Below are 21,535 nucleotides of genomic sequence, written 5' to 3' on the forward strand. Positions count from 1 at the left end.
CTGTTCTAATTACAAAAGCAGACATTATGTACTGCTTTGTCTAGGGAAGAAAACATTTTGACCAAGAAAGAATTAATTGAGTGACTTTGCTGTATTTAAACATTTATTTACAAAAGGTTATGTTCTTGAATAAAATAAGACCTTTTCTGATCCAGCAGCACAGATGTTACCACCATGACATAATTTAAGATGTTCCCTGCACACTGAGTTCTCAGTGGTGATGACCATCCAAGCTGCCTATTTAAGGAAACACAGTCTCACAACAGAAACACAGACTTTCAGAACTGCTCTGCAATTGCTCACATCTCTCTCCCTGATGTTTCCAACCCTCCACCACACAGAGCCTCCCTGAAATGTTTAGGCCCTTTTCTCTAAATAAGGCAGCCTTATCGTGGTTCCTGTCATTTCTGCCTCTTTCCCAAACATCCCGAGAAGCGTCTGTGGCAGTAGCAGGCTGCAGCCTGTGCATTCTTTTGCCTTGTATGGAGAAATGGCCCTGCCTGAGATGTCTTTGTACGGACAGGCCGGCCTCTCCATTGGTCAGGGCGGAAAGGGGAGGGACCCACCGGAGAGTCTGATTCTTTAAACAAACTTTCCAGTAGGACTGACTGTTTCCCTTTTGTACTGCTGTGTCGGAGCCAGACAACAGGAGTTTGAGGGACTTCCAAATAGTTTCTACCTGAAATCAAGGTGAGAAAGATCATGTTATTCACAGCGAAGAGCATTAAATCTTGTTTTTGTGTTTTTGAATGTCTAGAAGTGTCTTTCTGTCTGGAGGTTGAGCGTTCGAGTGTCAGTGCCAAGAGGAAAGAGGAGGATAAAGTTACAGAAAAACTGTCTGGAGTGGATCTGTGATTGAAGGAGACTTTATTGATCACAAGCTATCTATGTTACATAAATGTGCTTTGTGAATGTGTTTACCTCCATGTCATCACTATGGCACATTAGACACAGGAATTTCTGAATGGCCCATTTAGATCCCACTCACAATCACACATACTTCTGATATTGCCTCTCTGAAGGTGATTAGAGCTTAACCTTTACTTCATTCTGTGTTTGTTTTTGGAATTCCTGACTGTTGGTGTCCTCTGTTAAGAAGCAGTGACCTACATGACCTGGAGATTGAGGGAGAGGGATGACAGCCTCACTGTTTGGTGATATCAAAGTGGGTGCATGAGTCCGTGCGTGTGGACTGAGGGGACAGAGGAGCTTTGTCATCTGAGAGGATAAAAGGGTCCACAGAGGGGCTGCGGAGGTGGACAGGGAACAAATGCATTTGTCAGAGCGAGCCGAGCTGAGGCCTGTTAGAGAAATGTTAACATTGTTTATGTCAGGAAATAGTTGAATCTTGGCTGATATTTCAATCATTTTTAGCTGTTGCATCATTTAATCTCAGAGCGACTGCAGAGCAGAATTCTTTGTTTTGCACCTTGAAAATGTAACATTACATCACCCTAAGCGTCCTGATTATTGATTGCTTGAAATAGAGGTAGAGCTATCAGCCCTCCTAAGGCGAAAGAACTGCAGCCAAACAATGCACAGTAGAGATGACCAAATTTAGCTCCTGTTTACATTACAACTACTTTATTTAAGCCCCAACAAATTCTATTACAGCTACACAATTGTAGCGTAATGAAACTGTTGAGTGTTGTGGGTATAGAGAAGCATTTGAGAAGGAGAGAGTAGCCCTAATCGGATTGAGGAATTCCTCTCCCTCTCTTCCTGTAGCTGTAAATTGGAGCTGGACACTGTTTTGTTTCCAGCTTCCTCACAAGGAGAATGGGAGGGCTTTGGGCCAACAATACACACCTTCCAGATTTGTTCGTTTGTCTGGCACACGAAGGAACACAAGAAGCCAAACAGTAGTCGAAGGAAAGGGATGGGTGATCCAACATGTGTCTGCGGACAGAGAAAAGAAGGATGAATACTGATGGCATGAGTGTGTGAAAGAAAATACATAATTGCTAACAAAACTTCCCTTCCTGCTTACTAAATACCAACGGATCAATTTTTGGATTTGAAGTCTTTATGCAAATACTGCCATGGATGATCAAGTTCTCTTCTTACTCATTTACGTTGACCATGAAAGTTATAGTTCCACCCATGTATTAAAGCAGCTTTCATTTGTATAGAGATCAACATTGAAATGATAAGATATTCAAAGCTGCTCAGCCCTTTTTGAGGCTTCTGAATAACATAGATGGCAGACATGAACATTTTGGGATTATTCCTTACAGCAGCTTACTAAACATGATGACAGACGGTATCACACAGACAGAGCCCCTGGAGACAGAGATTTGGTGAATATAGGACAGCAAAGAGCTATTTATAAGTGCTGGGGTACACTCTGTAATGTTGTTACTGCTGTGTGCTTGAAAATACATCAGTGTAGAGGCATATGCTGCTGAAATGTGATCAAATTCAGTTGGTAACAAGGGACAAGGTGTACATTTTTGAATAGGAGAGAAATGGATGAGTTTTGTGTTGTCATCATAGACTGTAGAAAATACCAGAAGAAGCCTGAGTGACGTTACTGAAAGGAGCCTTTGAAGCCAATACACAGCAGAGGCCATATTGAAAACAATGTCTCAAACTGACTCTCTGTCAGGCTGGGAACAGACAAAGAGAGTCTGCCACAAGCCTCACAGCAAACAGCTACATAACTCAGTTTTACTTTAAAACCCAGACAAATTATGCACCGCTAGCCCATATAAACATTAACTACATTTGTTTTTTTAGTAAACCAGGCTGTAAATATGTTTATTTCTGCTGCAAAAGTGGCCCTGTTAACATGGGATGTGTATGTGACTCCCCGTGCTTCTGCAGCCAGCCCCTAGTGGACATTTGAGGAACTGCATGATTTTTCACTTCCCTATTTGCTTAAGGTTTTTTGTTTTGTTTTGTTTTATCTTTTTAACCCCAGTGTTTACTGCAGGTTTTTTTTTCTACAGACACAGGACAGCATGTGGGAGTTTTGGTATTTTATTTATTGGTGCAGCTATATCTTTAGAAACTACTGTAGATTCGAGACAAAAAGTCTTTAAAATGCACCCAGACACAACTTTGCATGTAAATAGTTCCTTCCTAAGTTCCTAAATTTTATGATTAGAGCAGTCAAAAGATTACAGTTTTTCAGTTTGATTGATCCTAAGATTTCTGTAGTTAAACACAATTAATCGCAGCCTTTTTATTGCATTGAAAAATTCCACTATTTTGCATATAAAATTGTTCATGAGTCATTTTTAGAATTAAACACTGACTTACAGACTAGCAACAACTGCTTTTACAGGTAGCTCTAAGACTTAACCAGGAAAAAGGAACTAGGAAATAAGCAAACAGTAAAAAAGACAATATTTTAAAACCCTATCCTCAGATGACTCTTGACTTGTCCACTGAGCTTTCTGTGAGTATTTCAGAGTAAATGAGATATAAAGGAGCAGTGGTGGATGTATTTAAATCATTGTGGCTGCAGGGAGACGCTGCAGTGGCTTAACCAAATATTTGTGGAAAGGGATATTAAAGCATGTGATTAAAGAAATTAGTGCACTAATTGTAGATCATAGTTAATTGCAATTAATGCAGTTAATCTTGACAGCCCTGGTTATGGTTCAATCTTTGTTATCCTGTATTGAAAGCTTCTGGTGAGGAATGTTAGGTTTGTGTTGATACTGGTGCTCCCTGTGGATTGAACATCATTTTCTTATTTATTTTCTGATTTCTTTTAGTATTTTAATCAATAGCACACTTTACAATATCCACACACTTATAAGAATCAGTAAAGCATTTAAAGTGAACTCATTGTTTATATAGCATTACATACTAATTTATATGTCAGTTATAAACACAATTATAAATGCTATATTTATACTATAAATGCATTATTTAAGACAATGGATGCCGGACTTTTTTCCTTGGACCTACCTTACTTTTGCTGTAAAAAGTTGAGCCCCCCCCCCCCAACCCACATTAAAAAAAAAAAAAAAATCATACCCTGCTGTCAAAAGTTGAAATACATTTGTTGATAAAATCCCACCAGAAAAGATCTAATAGCATTTGCTTCTAGCTAAAGACATATAAACTATCCATACAGTATGCTGAAAGGGAATTTCATTTTGACTAACTCAGAGCAGACAGATTTTTTTGCCCCTGCCCCACCCCTGGATCTGTGGATCTATGTAATGCTTCAAGAGGTACGGTAAGGGTAGGCGGTTTGGCTTAGGGATACTAATGCTTTACTGATGCAGTAATGAAGCTCTCAGTTTGTAGAGAACAAAAACGGTTTCATAGCTATTCTTATAAATGTTATAAAAATGTTAAGTCATCATGTGTAATGCTTTGTAGATGATGATTTAACCTTTACTCAGGCTTCATTGATGCAAACGGGGCCTGCTCTAGGCCTTTGGCAGTTCTTTGAGATTGCAATTTGGTGCCCCCATCTCATCATCACCTCTTAGAAAGTTTTTAAAGTTTACTCACTAAAATTATATTTTTGTTTGGATTTATCTATTATCTTTTGTTGCTTGTAGTAAAAAAAAAATATGATGCAGAGTGAAATGAGGAATTCAGTGATAAATAAAGAAGTCACTGGGCCTATTAAGACACAGGTCAGACTTTAGGGGGTCTGAGGGGGTCCTGATTTTATTTATGATCAAATTATTCACTGAAATTTAAAATGAGTGCTTTAAATTTGCTTCACAGTAGATATCATTTAACTTTAGTGTTGAAATTTAGAGTTTCTGTGCATTGTTTGAACCATTAGTTCAATGTCTTGGCATTTTTGTATCTCATTTTTACCAATATTTAACCGCTTTTACTAAGTTATACAGCCATTTTAACCAATTCTTAACCACTTGCACCCAATTTTTACCACTTGTAACCAATTTTTTACCGCTTTATAACAACTTTCAGCATTTTCCATCCATCTTTGCATGTTGTAACTCATTTTGCCATCTTTTAACCCCTTTTACACCATTATCTAGCCATTTTGGCATTTTTTGCCTCTTTAACCAATTTTTACCACTTTTGTCACTTTTTAACTGCTTTTCACCATTTTGAGCCATTGCTGTAACCCATTAAAGCAACCTTTTAGCCTCTTTTTACCATCTTTTGGTCCACTATCAACCCATTTATGCCAATTTTAATTACTTGCAATTATTTAACCATTTATCCCTTAAAGTTGCCTCTGTTCTTTTTATTTTACTTTTTGGCATCCTAACATTTGTACACATCATGGCTTAAAACAAATCTTTGATAATTTTCTCTCTTTTTCATATCCAGCTAAAAACTACAAACAGGAGCGTACAATCACTTTTTTAGACATTTCAGGATGCTTGAATGTGACTAAAGGCTGCTATCTGAAGGATTTTGGATCACCTGTAAGAATGTAATTTTGTTCTTTAAATAATTCATTTTACATGTTTTCATTTCAAGTTATTACCATTAATGGAAAAAAATCTGCATCTCAATCTGTTTAAAAGTTTACACTGCCATTTTCAAAGTCTAATCTTTGGACAGAACGGTGAGCAGTTTCATATGCAGCTCATTGTCTTATTGTGTGAGTCTGAGTCACATAAAATCATCAGCTGACCTCAGGGCCTATCAGGGCTTGATGTCATGTCATCTCATCTGTGACTCATCAGCCACACACACCTGCTGCTTCCTGCCCATCCTCTGTCTGCTGTTACCCTCTGGATATAACACAATCACAACACACACTAACTCGCACACATGCTTGACATATCCTGGCAGAGTTGAACATGAGTGACAGGTCTAATTCTGGAAAGATCTGAAGCTAAAGCTGCAGAGCGCACTGCGCACAGCATGTCATTTTCACACCCATCTCTGTACCCGACATTCAGGGAGGATGGGATTCTCACTGCAGAAGAAGTGACAGGAGAACTACACCGATGCAAAACATCTATAATTCATTCAACATATCTTTTTGTAGATATTGTGATATTGTGAAGCCTGTGTGTAAAGACATATTGTCCTACTTGAACATGGTGGTCTGTTAAATCTATGTACTATAAAACAGACTAGATCTCTACATTTTAAGAACATTTAGAAAATAAATCTACACTTCATATGATGGCATTGTAATCTTTCCAGATCTTTGCCCACATGTGTCATCCTTTAAGCCTTTTTAATTTAAACATAAGTGTATTTTGGTGAAGTGGACTCCAAGGCAGTGGTGTAGATCATGGTGAGTATGGAAAGAAGAACAATGTGCCCATTTGACATGACTATACAGCACTGTACCACAGCTGCAGCTTACATGTGAATTTACTCTATAATAGTGTTTCTTTGTTGATCATACTTATAAAAGACCATAATATAAATCATAAAGTTAACATGTCTTCATTTTCAAGGTTTCCCTTAAGCTCAGTAAACTAATGTAATGTCCAGGCAATGATATCCATGTTGATTTCATATTTAGTTGCCCTGTCATCCTTATATTTTCCTGTATTCAGCCCTCAGTTTTAAAAAAGTGAGATACTTTCCATCTAATCCATGAATCCTGTTTTCTGATTGTGCTCAGGCTCAGATCAAGTCGCCACGATGTCAAGCAAGCGTGCCAAGGGAAAGACCACCAAGAAGCGCCCCCAGAGGGCCACTTCCAACGTCTTCGCCATGTTTGACCAGTCTCAGATCCAGGAGTTTAAAGAGGCGTTCAACATGATCGACCAGAACAGAGATGGTTTCATTGACAAGGAGGATCTGCATGACATGCTGGCCTCTCTGGGTACACTGAATTGTTTTTTAAGGCAACATACAGTGTGAATATATATATAATGTATCCTGTAACTAAAGCCAGTGTCCCCCAAAGTCTGGTAAAAACAACTGTAATTTTCAGTAATGATATCTTGACAAAAATCTGCCCACAGAATTGGCTGAGCCCCTGAAAAACCTACAGAATGGGGCATCTCCAGCCATAGTTTATCAACGATGCCAATATACATATGCCAGATCAGTAACATTGGTGCTAGCATTCATCCTGGCTAACCATTACCTCATTTTGGAGCTCGAGAGGGAAAACTTTTAATGAGTTCTGTCGAATTATTCATTCATTCATGCCACTTTTTATCCATTTTGACTACTTTATGTAGTGATTTGTATGACTTTATTTGGCAACTCATCCCATTTTTGCCACTTTTTTCATGTTTAACCACTTTTTTCCACTTTTTGCCCATTTTTGCAGCTCTTAACAAATTTTTGCCATTGTTAAACCCCTTTAAAACTTTTTCTTGACAATTTTAACCTATTTCTGCCACTTTTAGCCAGGTTTTGCCCCTTTAACCATTTTTTCCACTTTTTGCTGTTTTAAAAGAATTTTGCAACTTTTTATACAACTTTCACCTTTTCCTAACGACTTTTGCATATTTACTCCTAATTTTCTCCCCTTTCCTCATTTATCTATTCATTCTGGGAATTTTTCTGCCACTTTTATCACATTTTTATCAGATTTTGTCAATTATTGCCAATCAAACCCATTTTAAACACTTTTTTTGCCCTTTTTATTCAATTTAACCAAATTTTACCACATCCTTATTAATTATTGTCACTCAAACCCATTTTACCAACTTTTTTGCCCATTTTTAAAATCATTTTTACCCATTTTTTTTACCACATTATTGCCACTTATTGCCAATCAAACCCATTTTAGCTACTGTTTTTTTACCCATTTTTGCCACTTTTAACTAATTTGTACCACATTATTACCAATCAAACCCATTTTAATCACTTTCTTGCCAAATTTGTTTCACCTCTTTCCAATTTTTGCCACTTTTTAAAATCATTTTTCACATCTTTGCATTTTAATAACTAATTTTTACCACTTTTGAACCCTTTTCACTTATGTCTAGCCATTAATGTCAACCTTTTGCCACTATTAACCCATTTTTACCACTGCAGTGTCGATGTCTTTCTCTATTACCCAATTTTGCCACTCTTGACCAATTTTTGCTACTTTTTAATTGCTTTTCCACCATTTCACACCCATCTTTGCATTTTTGTAATTAATTATTGCCAACTGTTGCCTCTGTAGCCCATTTTCTTCATCATGGCTCCACTATGAAGTCGGACATTTCTTTCCGAGTGGTTTAGTTAAGTGTGCTCATCTACATTGTCATCATTACTAAATAAAAAAGTAATTTTGTGTTTACAAAAGGTAATTTCTATTTTGGAAAAGGCTACATTGCACTACAGATAATAAACAGTCAATAAATCAAAATTATTTTGTTACTTTGATAAGAGTGGCAATTATTCAGGTCAAAAACAAAATATGGTTATCACAGAATTACTTTACACCGGATCATGATTTCCCTAACCTCCATGGGCCCCCAGTTTGTCTAGGCCCCAGAAAGCTCTTCCCTATAACCCTGATATGGATGACCTTATCTTGAGCTCTGCTGCTTCAATTTCAATGCTTATTTTTTAATATTTGTCTTTGTCAAATCTTTGATTCTTTTGAAGTATAATGTGGAGTCACTGGCATACACTTTAATTTCCTTTGTTTAACTACCTAAAATGTTGCTCTTAAAGGTCACCTAGAAACAGAAGTTGCACTTCTTGATGTTAATAAATTATGATTTAATATATTTATAGTGTCAATGTTTTTCTACTGTGTTTATATCTAAGCATGAAGACAGAAATGTGAAGGATGTGGAGTCCCAAAAAGAGCAGATTTATCTAAAAGTGTTGTTCTTCAGGTAAGAACCCCTCTGATGAATACCTGGAGGGTATGATGAGTGAAGCACCAGGGCCCATAAACTTCACCATGTTCCTTACCATGTTTGGAGAGAGGCTTAATGGAACCGACCCCGAGGATGTCATCCGCAACGCCTTTGCCTGTTTTGATGAGGAAGGATCTGGTGAGTCAGAATAACACCCTAAAACATGCAGGATAAACTCCAAAATGCACTCACACTGACTCCACCTCCAATTTTTGGGATGTTTTTTTTTAAGGTGTGATCCATGAGGACCACCTAAGAGAGCTGCTGACCACCATGGGTGATCGTTTCACAGACGAGGAGGTGGACGAGCTGTTCAGAGAGGCGCCCATTGACAAAAAGGGCAACTTCAACTACGCAGAGTTCACCCGCATCCTCAAACATGGCGCCAAAGACAAGGATGATGAGTAGAGCCGAGAACTGACTTCCTCGCACCGGCAGACTGACTGCACCTTAAATGAGTCCCTAGTTCCTACCTTTATGGGCCTTAAAGGCCAAAGAGAAAATGTTTATATGACGTCTTTTTTTTAAGAATCAGTGGATATTTTGTTACATTAATGATGATCTTGGTATGTTCAAAAAAAGTAGGAGCTTGGACCTCATTTGGGGTCTGCGCATGTTCTGACTCTGGTAGTTTGATGCAGGGAACAAGGTTGGACTTTCAGACACATCAAGAACATCATGGATTTTTTAAATGGACAATTTCAGTGCTTCAAACAGTGCCAGCATTCTTTAGCCTCTGCAAATTAGCATCACCCCTGCACAAGCACTGCATCCCTGTATATGAGAAATGTATAAAAATTCATCATTCAAGTTGTTTTTAAGAGTGATACATACTTCCACTTGTGTTTTTTAAAGCTTGTATTCCCCCCTTCAGCTAGTTGTGTATCTGTTGAAGGATCAGGTTTGTCTGCATTACTGAAGGAATTCACTTTAGAAGTTGCTCAGGCAAATAAAGGAAGTTTTTTCATGCCAGTGACCGCAACAAAGTTCAGATGTGTGCTTGGTTATTTGAAGTCCCTGTACTCTGGTCTGTACTTCTACATGGCTCAAAGGTAGGGATGCTTAATTTTGTTGCAGCCTGATACTACAGTAAAAAACAAAAACCCAAATTTTATTCTCATTAATCCACACTTAGTACGGCTTCAAGACTAAGTGAAAACAGGATTTGAAACATTTTTGCAAAGTAATTAAAAATAAGAAAAACCCTAAAATATCCCATATACATAAGTATTCAGACCCTTTGCAAAAACATTTTGCATTTAGCTCAGTTCCTCCCATTTCTCATGATCATGGCTGAGATGTCTCTTCACTTCGATTGGAGTCCACCTGTGGCAAATTAAATCCATATCAGGAACTACCTGCAGAGCTCAGTGACATGATTGCTGCAAGGCACTGATCAAGGGAAGGCTAAAAAAAACAGTTCTGCTGCACTTAAAGTTCCCAAGAGTATGGTGGCCTCAGTAATTCTCAAATGGACGAAGTTTAGCACAACCAGGACTCTTCTATGAGCTTGCCACCTGGCTTGACTGAGCAATCAGAGGAGATGGGCCTCAGTAAGAGAGGTCCTGATGGACCTGATGATCACCCTGACTGAGCTCCAGAGATCCTGTGTGGAGACGGGACAAAGTTCCAGAAGGACAACCATCACTGCAGCCCTCCAACAATATGGGCTGATGTTAGAGAGGCTTGACCAAAGCCTCTCAGTGCAACAACCATGAAAGCCAACTTGGCATTTATTAGGAGTTTGCATGGTTTGGTTGGAATTTGTTTTTCATGTGTTTCATGAGCTAGATTTTAAGTGTTTTTGCATAGGGCCTGAATACCTGTCAAAGTGATATACAGTGCTTAACAAATTTATTAGACCACCCTAACCCTACCCAAAGCAAGGTTTATGCCACAGCTGCCCTAAATTAACAGCATTGGTAATTACCAAAATCATTTTTTATGTTTCTGCAGTGGTTAATACACCAATATGTAGAAGCTCTTTAACCAAAGTGATATTTTTAATGCTAAAATATACTTATTATTGTTATCCATGAATTTTCAAATTTACTGATTTACCAAAAAACTGAAAAAATAGTACAGTTAAGGAATTGTCAGGCTCTATTCTTAAAATAAAACCAATTTAACACGGGTCAGCACGGGAAAAGCAGTGCACAGCTGAATTGCATGAACCACTGAGCTAAATATTGGGGTCAAATCTTGCTTTACTCTAGAATATTGAACAATGATAATGCAACAAAAATATGTCTACTGTAATCACACAATAAAATAATCAGTTTGGGCATCAACAATATCTAGAATTAGCACAATTGCTCTTCGTGCTTGTTGCATCACTAAATACAATGCTTCATACTACTTTAAAAAGTGAGTAAGTGGGTTACACCCATGAAAAATCCTTCTGGATCCTTCTGTGCATGTCTAAATGTTGTTTTGGAAACTGGATTGTTTCAGGTCTATTGCTCAAGGTTAGTGAAATGTTTACAGCCCTTAACATCCAATGATGATGCCATCACACTGGTGAATCAGGTGGTTTTAGAGACTCAACACTAAATAACTGAATCCATTTTATTTTTGCAGGAAAATAAAAATCAGGACAACTGTTTTATGAAAAAACTGAACTTTTATTCCTTTGAAATGTTTATACAAAACAGACATTTAAAGTTTAAGGCATATATTGCACAGACTATTGAGAAGTTTTATATAAAAAAAGAGACATTATCCCTCAGTCGTAGATTTAAGGCACAGCAGCCAGTCATACTGCTAACGGTTATGATTCACAACATGAACTTGAAAAACATTTTGAATGCATTCGACTGTAAAGAAACTACAGTTTCAAAGTTCATGCCTATACAAAACCAACAAAAAGAATACGGCTGAAAATATTTACACACATAAATCACATTGTCTGATCTGATTGGAGCATCTAAAATCACATAGAAACCTAGCTATAAAAAGGATGCCTCGACTTAAGCCAGCCATATCCAGTTCAATAACCAATAAGGTGTTGTCACAGTGGCATGATGAATAAAAATATTACTTTAATACTTAGTATTCTACATATGAAACAAGCCTGACATGACCTGTGGAGATTGAGGTATAAATGTACATCAGTTTAGAAAGTACCTGGAACAAAAAGAAAAACACTCCACTGACATCCACAGATCAAAACTGGCAGTGAGGAGCGACTAACACAAAAAAAACATGGAAAGTAGAGGAGTGTTGGAGTTTAGATATAAACTACCAGTTCTCCATTTGTTCTCTGAATGTAACAGACTGACCTAGGCACAGCTCTGGACCGTGACTGTGCCAAATCATGCTATGCTACCGTCCAGACAGCATGTGGCCATAAAGTGTTCATGCTAAGACAGTTTCATGGAAACTACAGCTTTGTGAATGAGCTAAAGAAAACCATTTCTAAACAGGCAGAGAGATCTGATGGGAAACTTGATTTAATGCTATGACCCTCCTTGGTTGGAAAAAAATGAGCTCTATCAGTTGATCTGCTACATTTGCTTTATCAAGACACTTTACTCATGAGTTTCTTTCCTAATGTAAGACATTCAGGCTTGAAATACATTGACCAGGTCCTTACGCTCACTGGACAGGAGAATCCGAATAAATTATCATCCCTAAATGTGAGGATTAGACATTAAAAGTGTTTGCAGCACCAAAGAGAAAAGGTGCCTCGACTCTCAGCAGCAGGTGTAACGTTTCAGTGAAAATGTAAGAGCGTGATGTCATCAGATCACCAAGCTGCTCACCTCTCCACTGACATTGATTTCTGTAACATATCCAATACGACATTCTTTGCTTCATCCTATCTCAACCAGTCTCCCCCTTAACATCAGTCCCTGAAGTATTTACACATAAAGAAGACGCTTCGCTCTCATCCAAAAAATATCTGGAAGTGAACCAGGAAAGCAAATACTTGGTGTTAAAAAGCTTGCAAGATAATAACGAGGGCCAATGTAGTCACTTTGCTCTAAAAAGACAGGAAGTGAGGAAGAGATACGAGTATGAAAGTCAAGGCTTGACATTCAGACAAGCTTGAGTACAATCACGTTCCCTTCTATTCATCTCCAAGGAAAAGGGGGAGATGTGCAAGAAAAATGAGAAATCCTGTCTTCCCTTCCTCCTGGGGGGGATGAATGACAGGCAGCCTAGCCAATGATAAAACTGACTTTTGTACATTCAACAGAGTCCGGTACTGCTACTGAAGAGGCTAACTGCTGGTGCTGGAGACTACACTGACTGAAACATTTACAATTACTGGATATTTTTCTCCTCATTCATAAATGTCATGTGGAAAGAAATGTGAACGTTTCATTTAAAAATAAAAAAGCACTTTACTTTCATGTCAAACTGGGGATTGTTCATAACCAGCAGGTGCCTCCTTACTGAACATATTTAGACAATAAAATGGCACACCTAGTGTTCTGGAAGTCACCTTTTCCAAGTTCCCTGTTCTCTGCAGGCACAGTCTTAATGAAAGGGATGATGATACATTCTCCTATTTACATTGTTGTCTGGCCAAAAGGAATGTCAGATCTCTGCCTCTAAACATTTACACTAATAGCTTCCAGCTATTAGTTAACAGTCTCACTCACGGTGTGCAGACTGTGCTGTGGGCCCCACACACTGCTAATGGGGGTCTTCACCACTTGAATAGAGGTGGGTTGTCTGCTTTCAGAGTGGACCACACTCCAGACGCTGGGGACTATTGCTGAATTCCTCTGTGTGCTACTGTTAATGCTACTACTGCTGCTAGAGGAGGAAGAAGACTGAGGAGTGTGCTGAGAAGCCATTAGAGGAGGGGAAGTTGTTGAGGCAGAAGCAGGAGGAGTTGTTGGAGCTTGTGTAGAGTCGAGAGCTGAGGCTGGTGATGACTGTGTGGTTGAAACGGGCAACGTATGAGTGACAGCGACGGGGATGAGGGGGGAGTTGTGGAACGGTAGGTAAAGTGGGACTCCTCTCTGGGCAGGGGCTGTCGAAACAAATGCTATACTTTGGGTTGAGCCCTGGCTTGGACTAGTGACGGAGGGGGGGCTGTGCTTGCCAGGAAGCAGGACAGGAGATGGCACCGAGGCTGGCCTTGTAGCTGGCACTGTAGAGCATGTAGAGGGGAGTGGAGCAGGGCTGGAGGTTGGAGTTGATGATGACGTTTGAGCAGCAACTGGATTCTGAGCATTCGGCTGGACTAAGACTGAGGCAGAAACTGGCACTGGGATAAGAAGAGGCTGGTTTGGGCTGGAAGATCTGGCAGCAGGCTTCTCCATTGGGCTCCAGATGATTTTATTCATTGGAAGAGGAGACTGCCTCTGTGCTGCGACTAAAACAGGAGCTGGGACTGCTACAGAGGCTGATATTGAAGCTACGGGTGAAGCTGGAGCAGCCATTGCCTTCTCCATCAGACTCTGCACCCTTGAAGGATCCATAACCTGCTGGCTGTCCTCTGGAGGCGGTGTAGGCCCCATGTCACTGCTGTAAGCCTGCACTAGTTCAGTCTTAACAGCCTCTGCTGGTCTGTTCTGGCTCTCCTTGAGTCTCTTCAGATTTTCCTGTTCTGCTGCTCTCTGCAGAGCTGCATCCACCAGGAGCCTCAGGTCGCTGAAGTCGTGCGTTGGGAACAGCTCAGGAGGAGTCGGTGGAGGTGTGTTAAAGAGGCCGCTGGTGGGGCTAGCTGCTGCTGTTGTGCTGGAGAGAGAAGCCCCCTGTTCCTCTGCTTCCCTCAGCAGACTCTGTGTATCAAGCTTCATCAGAGCCTGGACTGAGCCCTCCTTGCCGGGGTAGCCTGCTCCTGTCAGGATAGCTGTAGCCGTGTTACCAAGAAGGCTGAGATCCAACGTGGGAGCAGAGCGGATGACAGATGGGCGTTGCTGAGTGGAAGAAGAGGAAGAGTTACTTTCTGGAGAGCTGGCGCCACCTCCGTTAGATGAGGGGCCTTCGCTTTTGCCTCCGACCTTGCGGGAGATGGTGAACTTGGTGGGATCTTTGCCATCTTTGCGAAGGAGGTCTGGGAGGAGGCGTCGGCGTGCATTGATGAACCAGTTACAGATCTGAAAATAGAATGGAAATTTCGACATTAAAACTACCGAAAGATTGCTTACATGATGCTTTCATAAAAAGAAACTACTGTCTGCTTTTTTCAAATTCATCTTTTTTCTGCCCGACGGCCTCAGACCCAACCAGCCCTAATCATAACTGCACCCTTGCATCACAATCAAGCTTTAAAAATGATCTTAGCCCTGTGATCTTAACAACCGCCTACACACTCCCTTCATCTGCATCTGTACATGAGGCCTTTCTCACCCTCTAGTGGTGCAGCCTCCCACACAGGGAAGAAAAAAAGAGAGGGTGAGACAGACAGAGATGAGAGCCCTCAGACAGCTGGCAATAATGAAGCGCTGAGCTCAAATATGCTGAGCCACAGAGAAAGCAGCCAGAAGCATTCCAGTGAAGTGACTGCAGAACAAGAGGCTCTGCTGCCGCCTCATGCTGATCCGTGATGCCTCTACTAACTCCGTCTGTGTTGAGAGGCAAAGAGGAAATTCCTTCTACTGATGCAATGAAGTGAGCAGGGAGCTGGGAAAGTCCAATTCTTGATATTGTTTGTTTGGCAGTACTGTGGTACTATTTGGTTTCTCTTATGTTCATAAAGTTCATCATCATCATGTCTTACAAAAAACCTGTAGTCTTGACACCTTCCAGCCCTGTCACTAGTCTAATGGTGAGGTGAGGTTTTTTACAACACTAGATTATTGAACTGTGTAACCATTAGGCTAAAAAATGAAACAATCAAACTCTATTAATTGGGGCTGTCAAACTATATATATATTTTTTTATTGCTATTAATCTGAGATTCTATGTAGTTTATTGCGGTTAATTGTTCTCTTTTTTGGTCACTTTGTAATCCCACAATTTGCATTAAAAACTGTTTTTGCCTTATGATGCAACCCTGGGTCACCTACTCCCTGTTTGGATACAGATCTGCTTTATTTTGAAAGAAAATAAGGAAGTGTATGTAGCTTGTACATTTGGAATGGGCAGTAATACCGTATCCAGGGCTATCAGAAAATAGCCATAGTATCGCTTAAATTACCATCATGAAGATGGTGCTGCATAATAAATGCAATTTTACAGAGTCTTGAGAGTATGTGCCCATTTCCATCTGCAGCAGCACTGCCTGTGTATGAAGATGCTATGAAAGTGATGACAGAACTCCTGTTAAAGGTGTCAGGCTTATTTGGCATACGACAAACACAGGCTTATACCATCACACATATATCCGTGGTATGGCATGGCAGGCATGGAACTACGGTATGGTGAAACTGTTAAAGCCAAACAGTTAATCATGCACCAGTGGTTGATGTGGCTGATGTGATCCAAGACAATGTGAGTTTAGTAACACCCTAAGATCAGTGAGAAGAAATGATAAAGTTTATTATTAATAATCCCCTGCAGCAGCAATGCTAGACACAATTAAAACAACAGAATGTTTTTAAAAAAATGTTTCACCTTTTCTTTATCCCTTTTAATGTAAACTGTAGATGAAGTTTATCATTGCTAGGTGGTTATTTTAGCCGCTGAAGTAGTCTAACATTTTCTATAAGCTTCTTGTGAAGTGAAACTGCAACTGGATAGAGCTGGCCATTGAAGCAAAATAAATACAATAAAGGGCTAACTTCATCTGTTTAACATTACTTCACACTCCCAGATCTGATATGATTACACTTGATTATCATTTTTCATGTGTTTGCTCCTCTGTCCTGATGTAGCTCAGTTTACTTTGGTGAACAGTGTTTTAACTATAAATCACTTCCAGCACTCATGTAAACACTGCCTTATAAATGCTGTTATTTTTAGACCTGACGTATTTTAATAAAGGTTTTAATGAAACACTGGTGGAGAGGCAAACTTTGTCTGCAGGCCTGTATAATATGATTTTTGAACAACTGGCATTAATACTGTATACTTAGGTAAAATTGAGGGAGGGTATGATGGTACTGAAAAATAAATATCACCCAATCCTATCTTAAATTATGAAAATAATTTAACACCCCCCCCCCCCAAAAAAAATTCTTATGCACTGACTTTAAAAAGAAAGAAACAATAAAAAGGAAAATGTTTAACAATACACAGTACAGATGACTTGTCTTGTCTACTGTCTTTTTCAAACTTAGACACCAAATAAAGGAGCAGAGGTGAACATATTTGACATCACTGTGTCTGCAAGGAGACGTTGCAGAGGCTTGACCAAAGTGTGTTGAAGAGGTAACATAAAGTATGGGATTAATGTGATTTAAAAGCATAATGCACCAATTACCCACCATAAACACACTGAGATTTATTCATTATTGACCCAAAAATTAATGCAAATGCACCTAATATTGCACAAGGCCTCAATGTCAGTTATAAAAACTGCAGAAATTCCCTCACTTACCAGGTTATTCTTGGTATGTTTTATTTCTAAGTTTTGATACAGCAGATCATTAAAAAACCGATTATATTGTTTCAAAACACCTGGTTGCAATTAGTATGGAATCTCTGACAACCTTTGAAGATGAGTGTCTATCCGTTGCACATCAACTTTCCACTTCAGGGTCTTTGAGAGTACAATATCCATGCCTGAGAATCCACACCATCGACCTGTTTCCTAGAGATTTTCCCCCAATCTAAACAAAGCATGTTATGGCCAAACCTTGTGATGGGCAGAACAACGGTCCAAGAAAAATGTGACAAAATGTCTCAATTGCACCCAACTGGCAGTTTAGGTAATCTCAGTGTTAATGGTTAAATATTTGACAGTAATTTGTCAATAAGACCTAAATGTTTATTAGTTCCCTTGAAATTTCGGTTCTTAAAAGTGATTGCCAAGAAAAAAGAAGGTCCTTGGACAAATAAAGTTGATGATCCCTGCTCTAAAAAACTAGATTTTCATTCTATTATAAAACAACAGAAAGACTGGTAACAAATCCCACTACTGAGCAGAAAAAAAAACAAAATGCAAAGATCTGCAGATGACATTTCTTGACAAAGAAACCATAAAATAAGTTAAATTCCTCTGCCTACCTGCAGCACAGAGAGGTTGGTCTGGCCCGACAGACTCAGCTTCTCCTGCTCTGATGGGTAGGCGTTGAAACGGTGCTCGTACAGCCATCTCCGTAGAATCTGCACCGCCTCCTTGGGCAGGTTGCCGCGGCGACGGCGCTTCCCAAAGAGTCCTCTACCTGACAGGTCAAGGGGGGAGCCGTCATCGCTGTCCGACACGGCCGAGGAGTGCTCCTGCTCTGGGCGATGCTCATCTTCCAGAGCTGAGAGCGGCGAGGAGAAATGTCAGTCACACTGTTAACCAATGTCATTTAGTTTACTTGCATTGCATATATCCAATGCATCAGACTTGTCCTTAGAAATGTGCTTTTCCTATCTTTATTTTGCTGAAATAGAGCATAGACATAGCGTCTCTTAAATGGAAAGCTTTACTTTCGGAAATAAAATTAAAAACTACCTAGCAAAATCCAGAAGCCAAGAGGGCAAACAGAAAATCCATAGTGTCTTCCTCACAACCAAACTAATTTGGGTAAGGTTTATCATAAAACTGGCTTTTGGTTTTAACTTTCAGTTTGAGATTTATTTCAAAATTTGCCACTGGTTGGCAACTGAGAGAATCTTGCCTCAAAATGGAGCATGCCTGATCCCAGGGGTGGGCTGCAGAATGCAGTAAATGTCTTTCTCTGGGGCTGGGTGAAACCTGACCCCTGGGGGCAGCGCCTGTCTTCACAAAGAAGATTGTGTGCATATCAGCATCACAGTAGCCTGTGGCCCAGGAACCTATTGACCATGCAAAGGAGGCTGTTTTCACCTCATGCCACTTGGGCTCAAGAAGACTGCTGCAACAAATCTTTTGATTCCTGCATTCCTGGACAACAAGGGAAGTCCTGCACCAAGCTAAGGAAGGGGGGGGGGGGGTTAAAACATGCAAATTCAATGTTGTTACTTTAGACCCTGTTGCTGCAAAATGGCAGATACCCCAAAACACTTGGGTTAATTTATTATTTATTCATCATGAAAACTTGCACTCACTTATCGTGGTAGATAAAGAAGTACAGTATATTGTTTTGCATGAAATACACCTTCAGCTTTCACATTTCTGGCTATTCAGAGACTAAAGTGATAGTTTCTCAATATTTGGGTTGAATCAAATCTTGTTTTGTCTGAAACTATGGTAAAAAAAAATCCCATTTGTAGTCACACTCAAAGCCTGATAGAAATCTCTGCGTCAGTAAGAGATATGGAGTAGCCCACAACAGTTAAATTCCCACATCTCTGAGCACTGGAACATGGGACATTTTAAGGTTTATCTGCACCCATTCAATGTGGGGTTGATTAGAATCAAGCAAGGGAAGATTTCAGACAGTGTTTAGCTTTGTAGTGTGTCAAATTAGCTTCATCTGACAGGGAGTTCACTTTTTTGTTCTCATAGTATTTCCTCTACATGTGGGCAAATCAGTGCTGTGAAAGGAAAGTTATAACATTTAAGAGTTTTCAAAATATTCAGTGCAAATTGTAATAGAATAATTTGGAGGCTCAAGAGTAACTAAAACTTTATTTTAGTACAGTCACAGTTTGAATGTGACCGTTATCAGACCAGTCAAACACTAAACATCAACTCTACAGCCAGCTCTCTCTGAATGATAACGTCACACTTAACGAGAAATGACGGACGCTGACCAAGACCGACATTAAAACGAAATGTAACACTAAAGCGCGAAAAACCGAGGAGCTACTCGATAAATTAGCCATCTGGGGCGCACAAAGGCAGCGAGCAGAAAAGCACAGCCTCCCGCATGTCACTCCGCCAGATGGACACCATGCCTGCCTCCACAGATAACTAGCTGGCTAGCTGTCCCTCCAAATTTAAACACAAACACACGCTGCATTTGCTCGCAACAAAAAGCCTGCATACCAGGCAAAACCAACAAAGAAGACACAGCATGAAGGCAGGCACATAGTCCATGAGTTATATTCGTACGCGATAGTGAAAAAAACCCCTCACCTCGTTTGAATGCTTTCATTCTTTGTTGATGGCTTGCTTGAAAACACGCAGCTGTCCAAGTTGCTTGCTGTACAAAGCGTGCCCGGGAGCCTGAACGATGGTTGACACAACGCCACTTTCTTCCAAGAACCAGAAGGTGTTGCGCTTTTTTCACGCACTTAAACGCGTCGCATTTGAGCTTCCTCGACAAGATAGCCTCTCACCTGGCGGCCCGTTTCCATTTCCCCCCTCGCTTTCAGTCACGATAAATGTTTTCTGTTTGTGTCGCTTGCTCCTTTTTACCTGCACGCAGCAGCGCCTGCTCTTTGCCAATCTTGACAGTCGCAGCTGAAAAGATCCCGCCTCATCAACAGCTGTCAGCCAATCGTCCGCCTCTCTGACGCCTCCGCTGCAGCCGTTAGCCAATCGCAGAGCTTCGCGAGGAAGCAGACGGGCTCCGTGTACCTGTGATTGACGGGAGAACCATTTCATTCAAAGAACATCGTAGTCATTCAAACATTGTTATTTTCTCGACACGGCTGAGGCTCTGCTCGATTACACAGACGGAAGCACGTTTAAATATAGCAGCGTAGTTAGCTTTTTAACCATTGTGGCCATTTTTATTACAGTGTGCGGGAGAGGGCTGTGCAGTGTGGTTTCCCTTATGTAACGCTGAGCCAAATGCTCTGGTTACATAAATCATAAACGTCGAAGACGTCGACTGGTGACCACATCTGTACAGACAGTAAAATGAATAACCTGGCTATTTAGTCTCATTGTACACAGAGCATCATTGAAGGATAAGAAGACATAAATTCTTATAGCTTAAAAACTGACTGCTGGTGGAGAGCTGTTGTGATGCTGTAATCCTTTAGTCTCTGGGAGATTCCCTTGGCAAAGACTGAAAAAGCTGTCACAGTTTAAGCCTCAAGGTAATACAGTAGGACAAAAGAAACAACATCAATGTGTTAGAAAGTGTGAGAAGCAGAAATGACGGCCAACAAAGTGAGTCATCTTGAAGTTAAAGTCTGCAAACAGTGAGCAAATACAGCCATACTTTTAGAGAAAGTATTGTGTGCATTTTATTGAGTATTACTTCTCTTCATTAAACATTTGAACAACCTTGAAATCGTATAAATAGATCTACAGCATTGTAAAAGACAAATTCTGTGATTATTTACAGGATAAAACTTTAAAGAAGCACATGGGGGGAAAAAGCAAGTTTTATCTTAATATCAAAGAAACCTTTGATGCTGTATTGCACATTTACTTCAAATGTTACCAGAGTTTGGTGACAAGAATCTAAGTTAATTCAATTTTAGGACAACACATCCACTCGCTCACAACTTTGTCTCAATGTTAAACTTTAAATTTGCTACTAGACTCCACAAACCCTGACTCACATACAGCTAAAAGGCCTAGAGTAATATCCTATTCTTCGAATGATGTGCCTGCTCTCTAAAATATACTCTTAAACTTTATGTCTTTTGCAGGGAGCTGCCCCTCACCCCTTTCCCGGTTATACAACCAATTCAGTGAAACAAAGCAGGGGTGCTAATGAGCTCCTTTTTCTTTAAAACAGACCCTAGGACTACAGTATGAAGGTGAGTTCACTGTTAACTCAGCATAGGAAACACATTTCCATGGATATTAATCTCTAGGGTAACACTTTCAGGATTGATTTCAGATACAAGAGGAAAAAAATTCTCATAATGTTATATGACAAAAATGGGGAAATAAAAGGTAAACATCATAGGAGAATATGGTA

The 21,535-nt window shown here is 39.9% G+C and overlaps 2 protein-coding genes across 2 annotated transcripts; one reads left to right on the forward strand and one right to left on the reverse strand.

Moving 5' to 3' along the window:
- Positions 1-537: 537 nt before the first annotated feature.
- myl9b (myosin, light chain 9b, regulatory) lies at positions 538-9,718 on the forward strand. The gene is made up of 4 exons (XM_041782970.1): positions 538-690; positions 6,539-6,742; positions 8,709-8,870; positions 8,965-9,718. The coding sequence occupies exons 2-4, from the start codon at positions 6,559-6,561 to the stop codon at positions 9,138-9,140; spliced, it is 522 nt and encodes a 173-aa protein (XP_041638904.1). The 5' UTR covers positions 538-690; positions 6,539-6,558; the 3' UTR covers positions 9,141-9,718.
- Positions 9,719-10,709: 991 nt separating this feature from the next.
- LOC121507244 (flocculation protein FLO11) lies at positions 10,710-20,089 on the reverse strand. Its single transcript, XM_041783486.1, has 3 exons — positions 19,789-20,089; positions 17,805-18,046; positions 10,710-14,791 (listed from the first exon to the last, which is right to left on the reverse strand). Exons 1-3 carry the CDS (start codon positions 19,805-19,807, stop codon positions 13,322-13,324), a joined length of 1,731 nt encoding a protein of 576 aa, XP_041639420.1. The 5' UTR covers positions 19,808-20,089; the 3' UTR covers positions 10,710-13,321.
- Between the last annotated feature and the right edge of the window lie 1,446 nt (positions 20,090-21,535).

This window comes from Cheilinus undulatus, linkage group 3 (genome assembly GCF_018320785.1).
Source record: "Cheilinus undulatus linkage group 3, ASM1832078v1, whole genome shotgun sequence".
In the NCBI taxonomy this organism is placed as follows: Eukaryota; Metazoa; Chordata; class Actinopteri; order Labriformes; family Labridae; genus Cheilinus; species Cheilinus undulatus.

What these genes read in the sequence shown, in the direction of transcription:
- myl9b (XM_041782970.1), top strand. Translation starts at nt 6,559, where the DNA reads ATGTCAAGCAAGCGTGCCAAGGGAAAGACCACCAAGAAGCGCCCCCAG. An exon ending in TGACATGCTGGCCTCTCTGG is followed by an intron (nt 6,743 to 8,708) that starts GTACACTGAATT and finishes GTTGTTCTTCAG; the next exon opens with GTAAGAACCCCTCTGATGAA. An exon ending in TTTTGATGAGGAAGGATCTG is followed by an intron (nt 8,871 to 8,964) that starts GTGAGTCAGAAT and finishes TTTTTTTTTAAG; the next exon opens with GTGTGATCCATGAGGACCAC.
- LOC121507244 (XM_041783486.1), bottom strand. An exon ending in CCAACCTCTCTGTGCTGCAG is followed by an intron (nt 14,792 to 17,804) that starts GTAGGCAGAGGA and finishes TTCTATTTTCAG; the next exon opens with ATCTGTAACTGGTTCATCAA.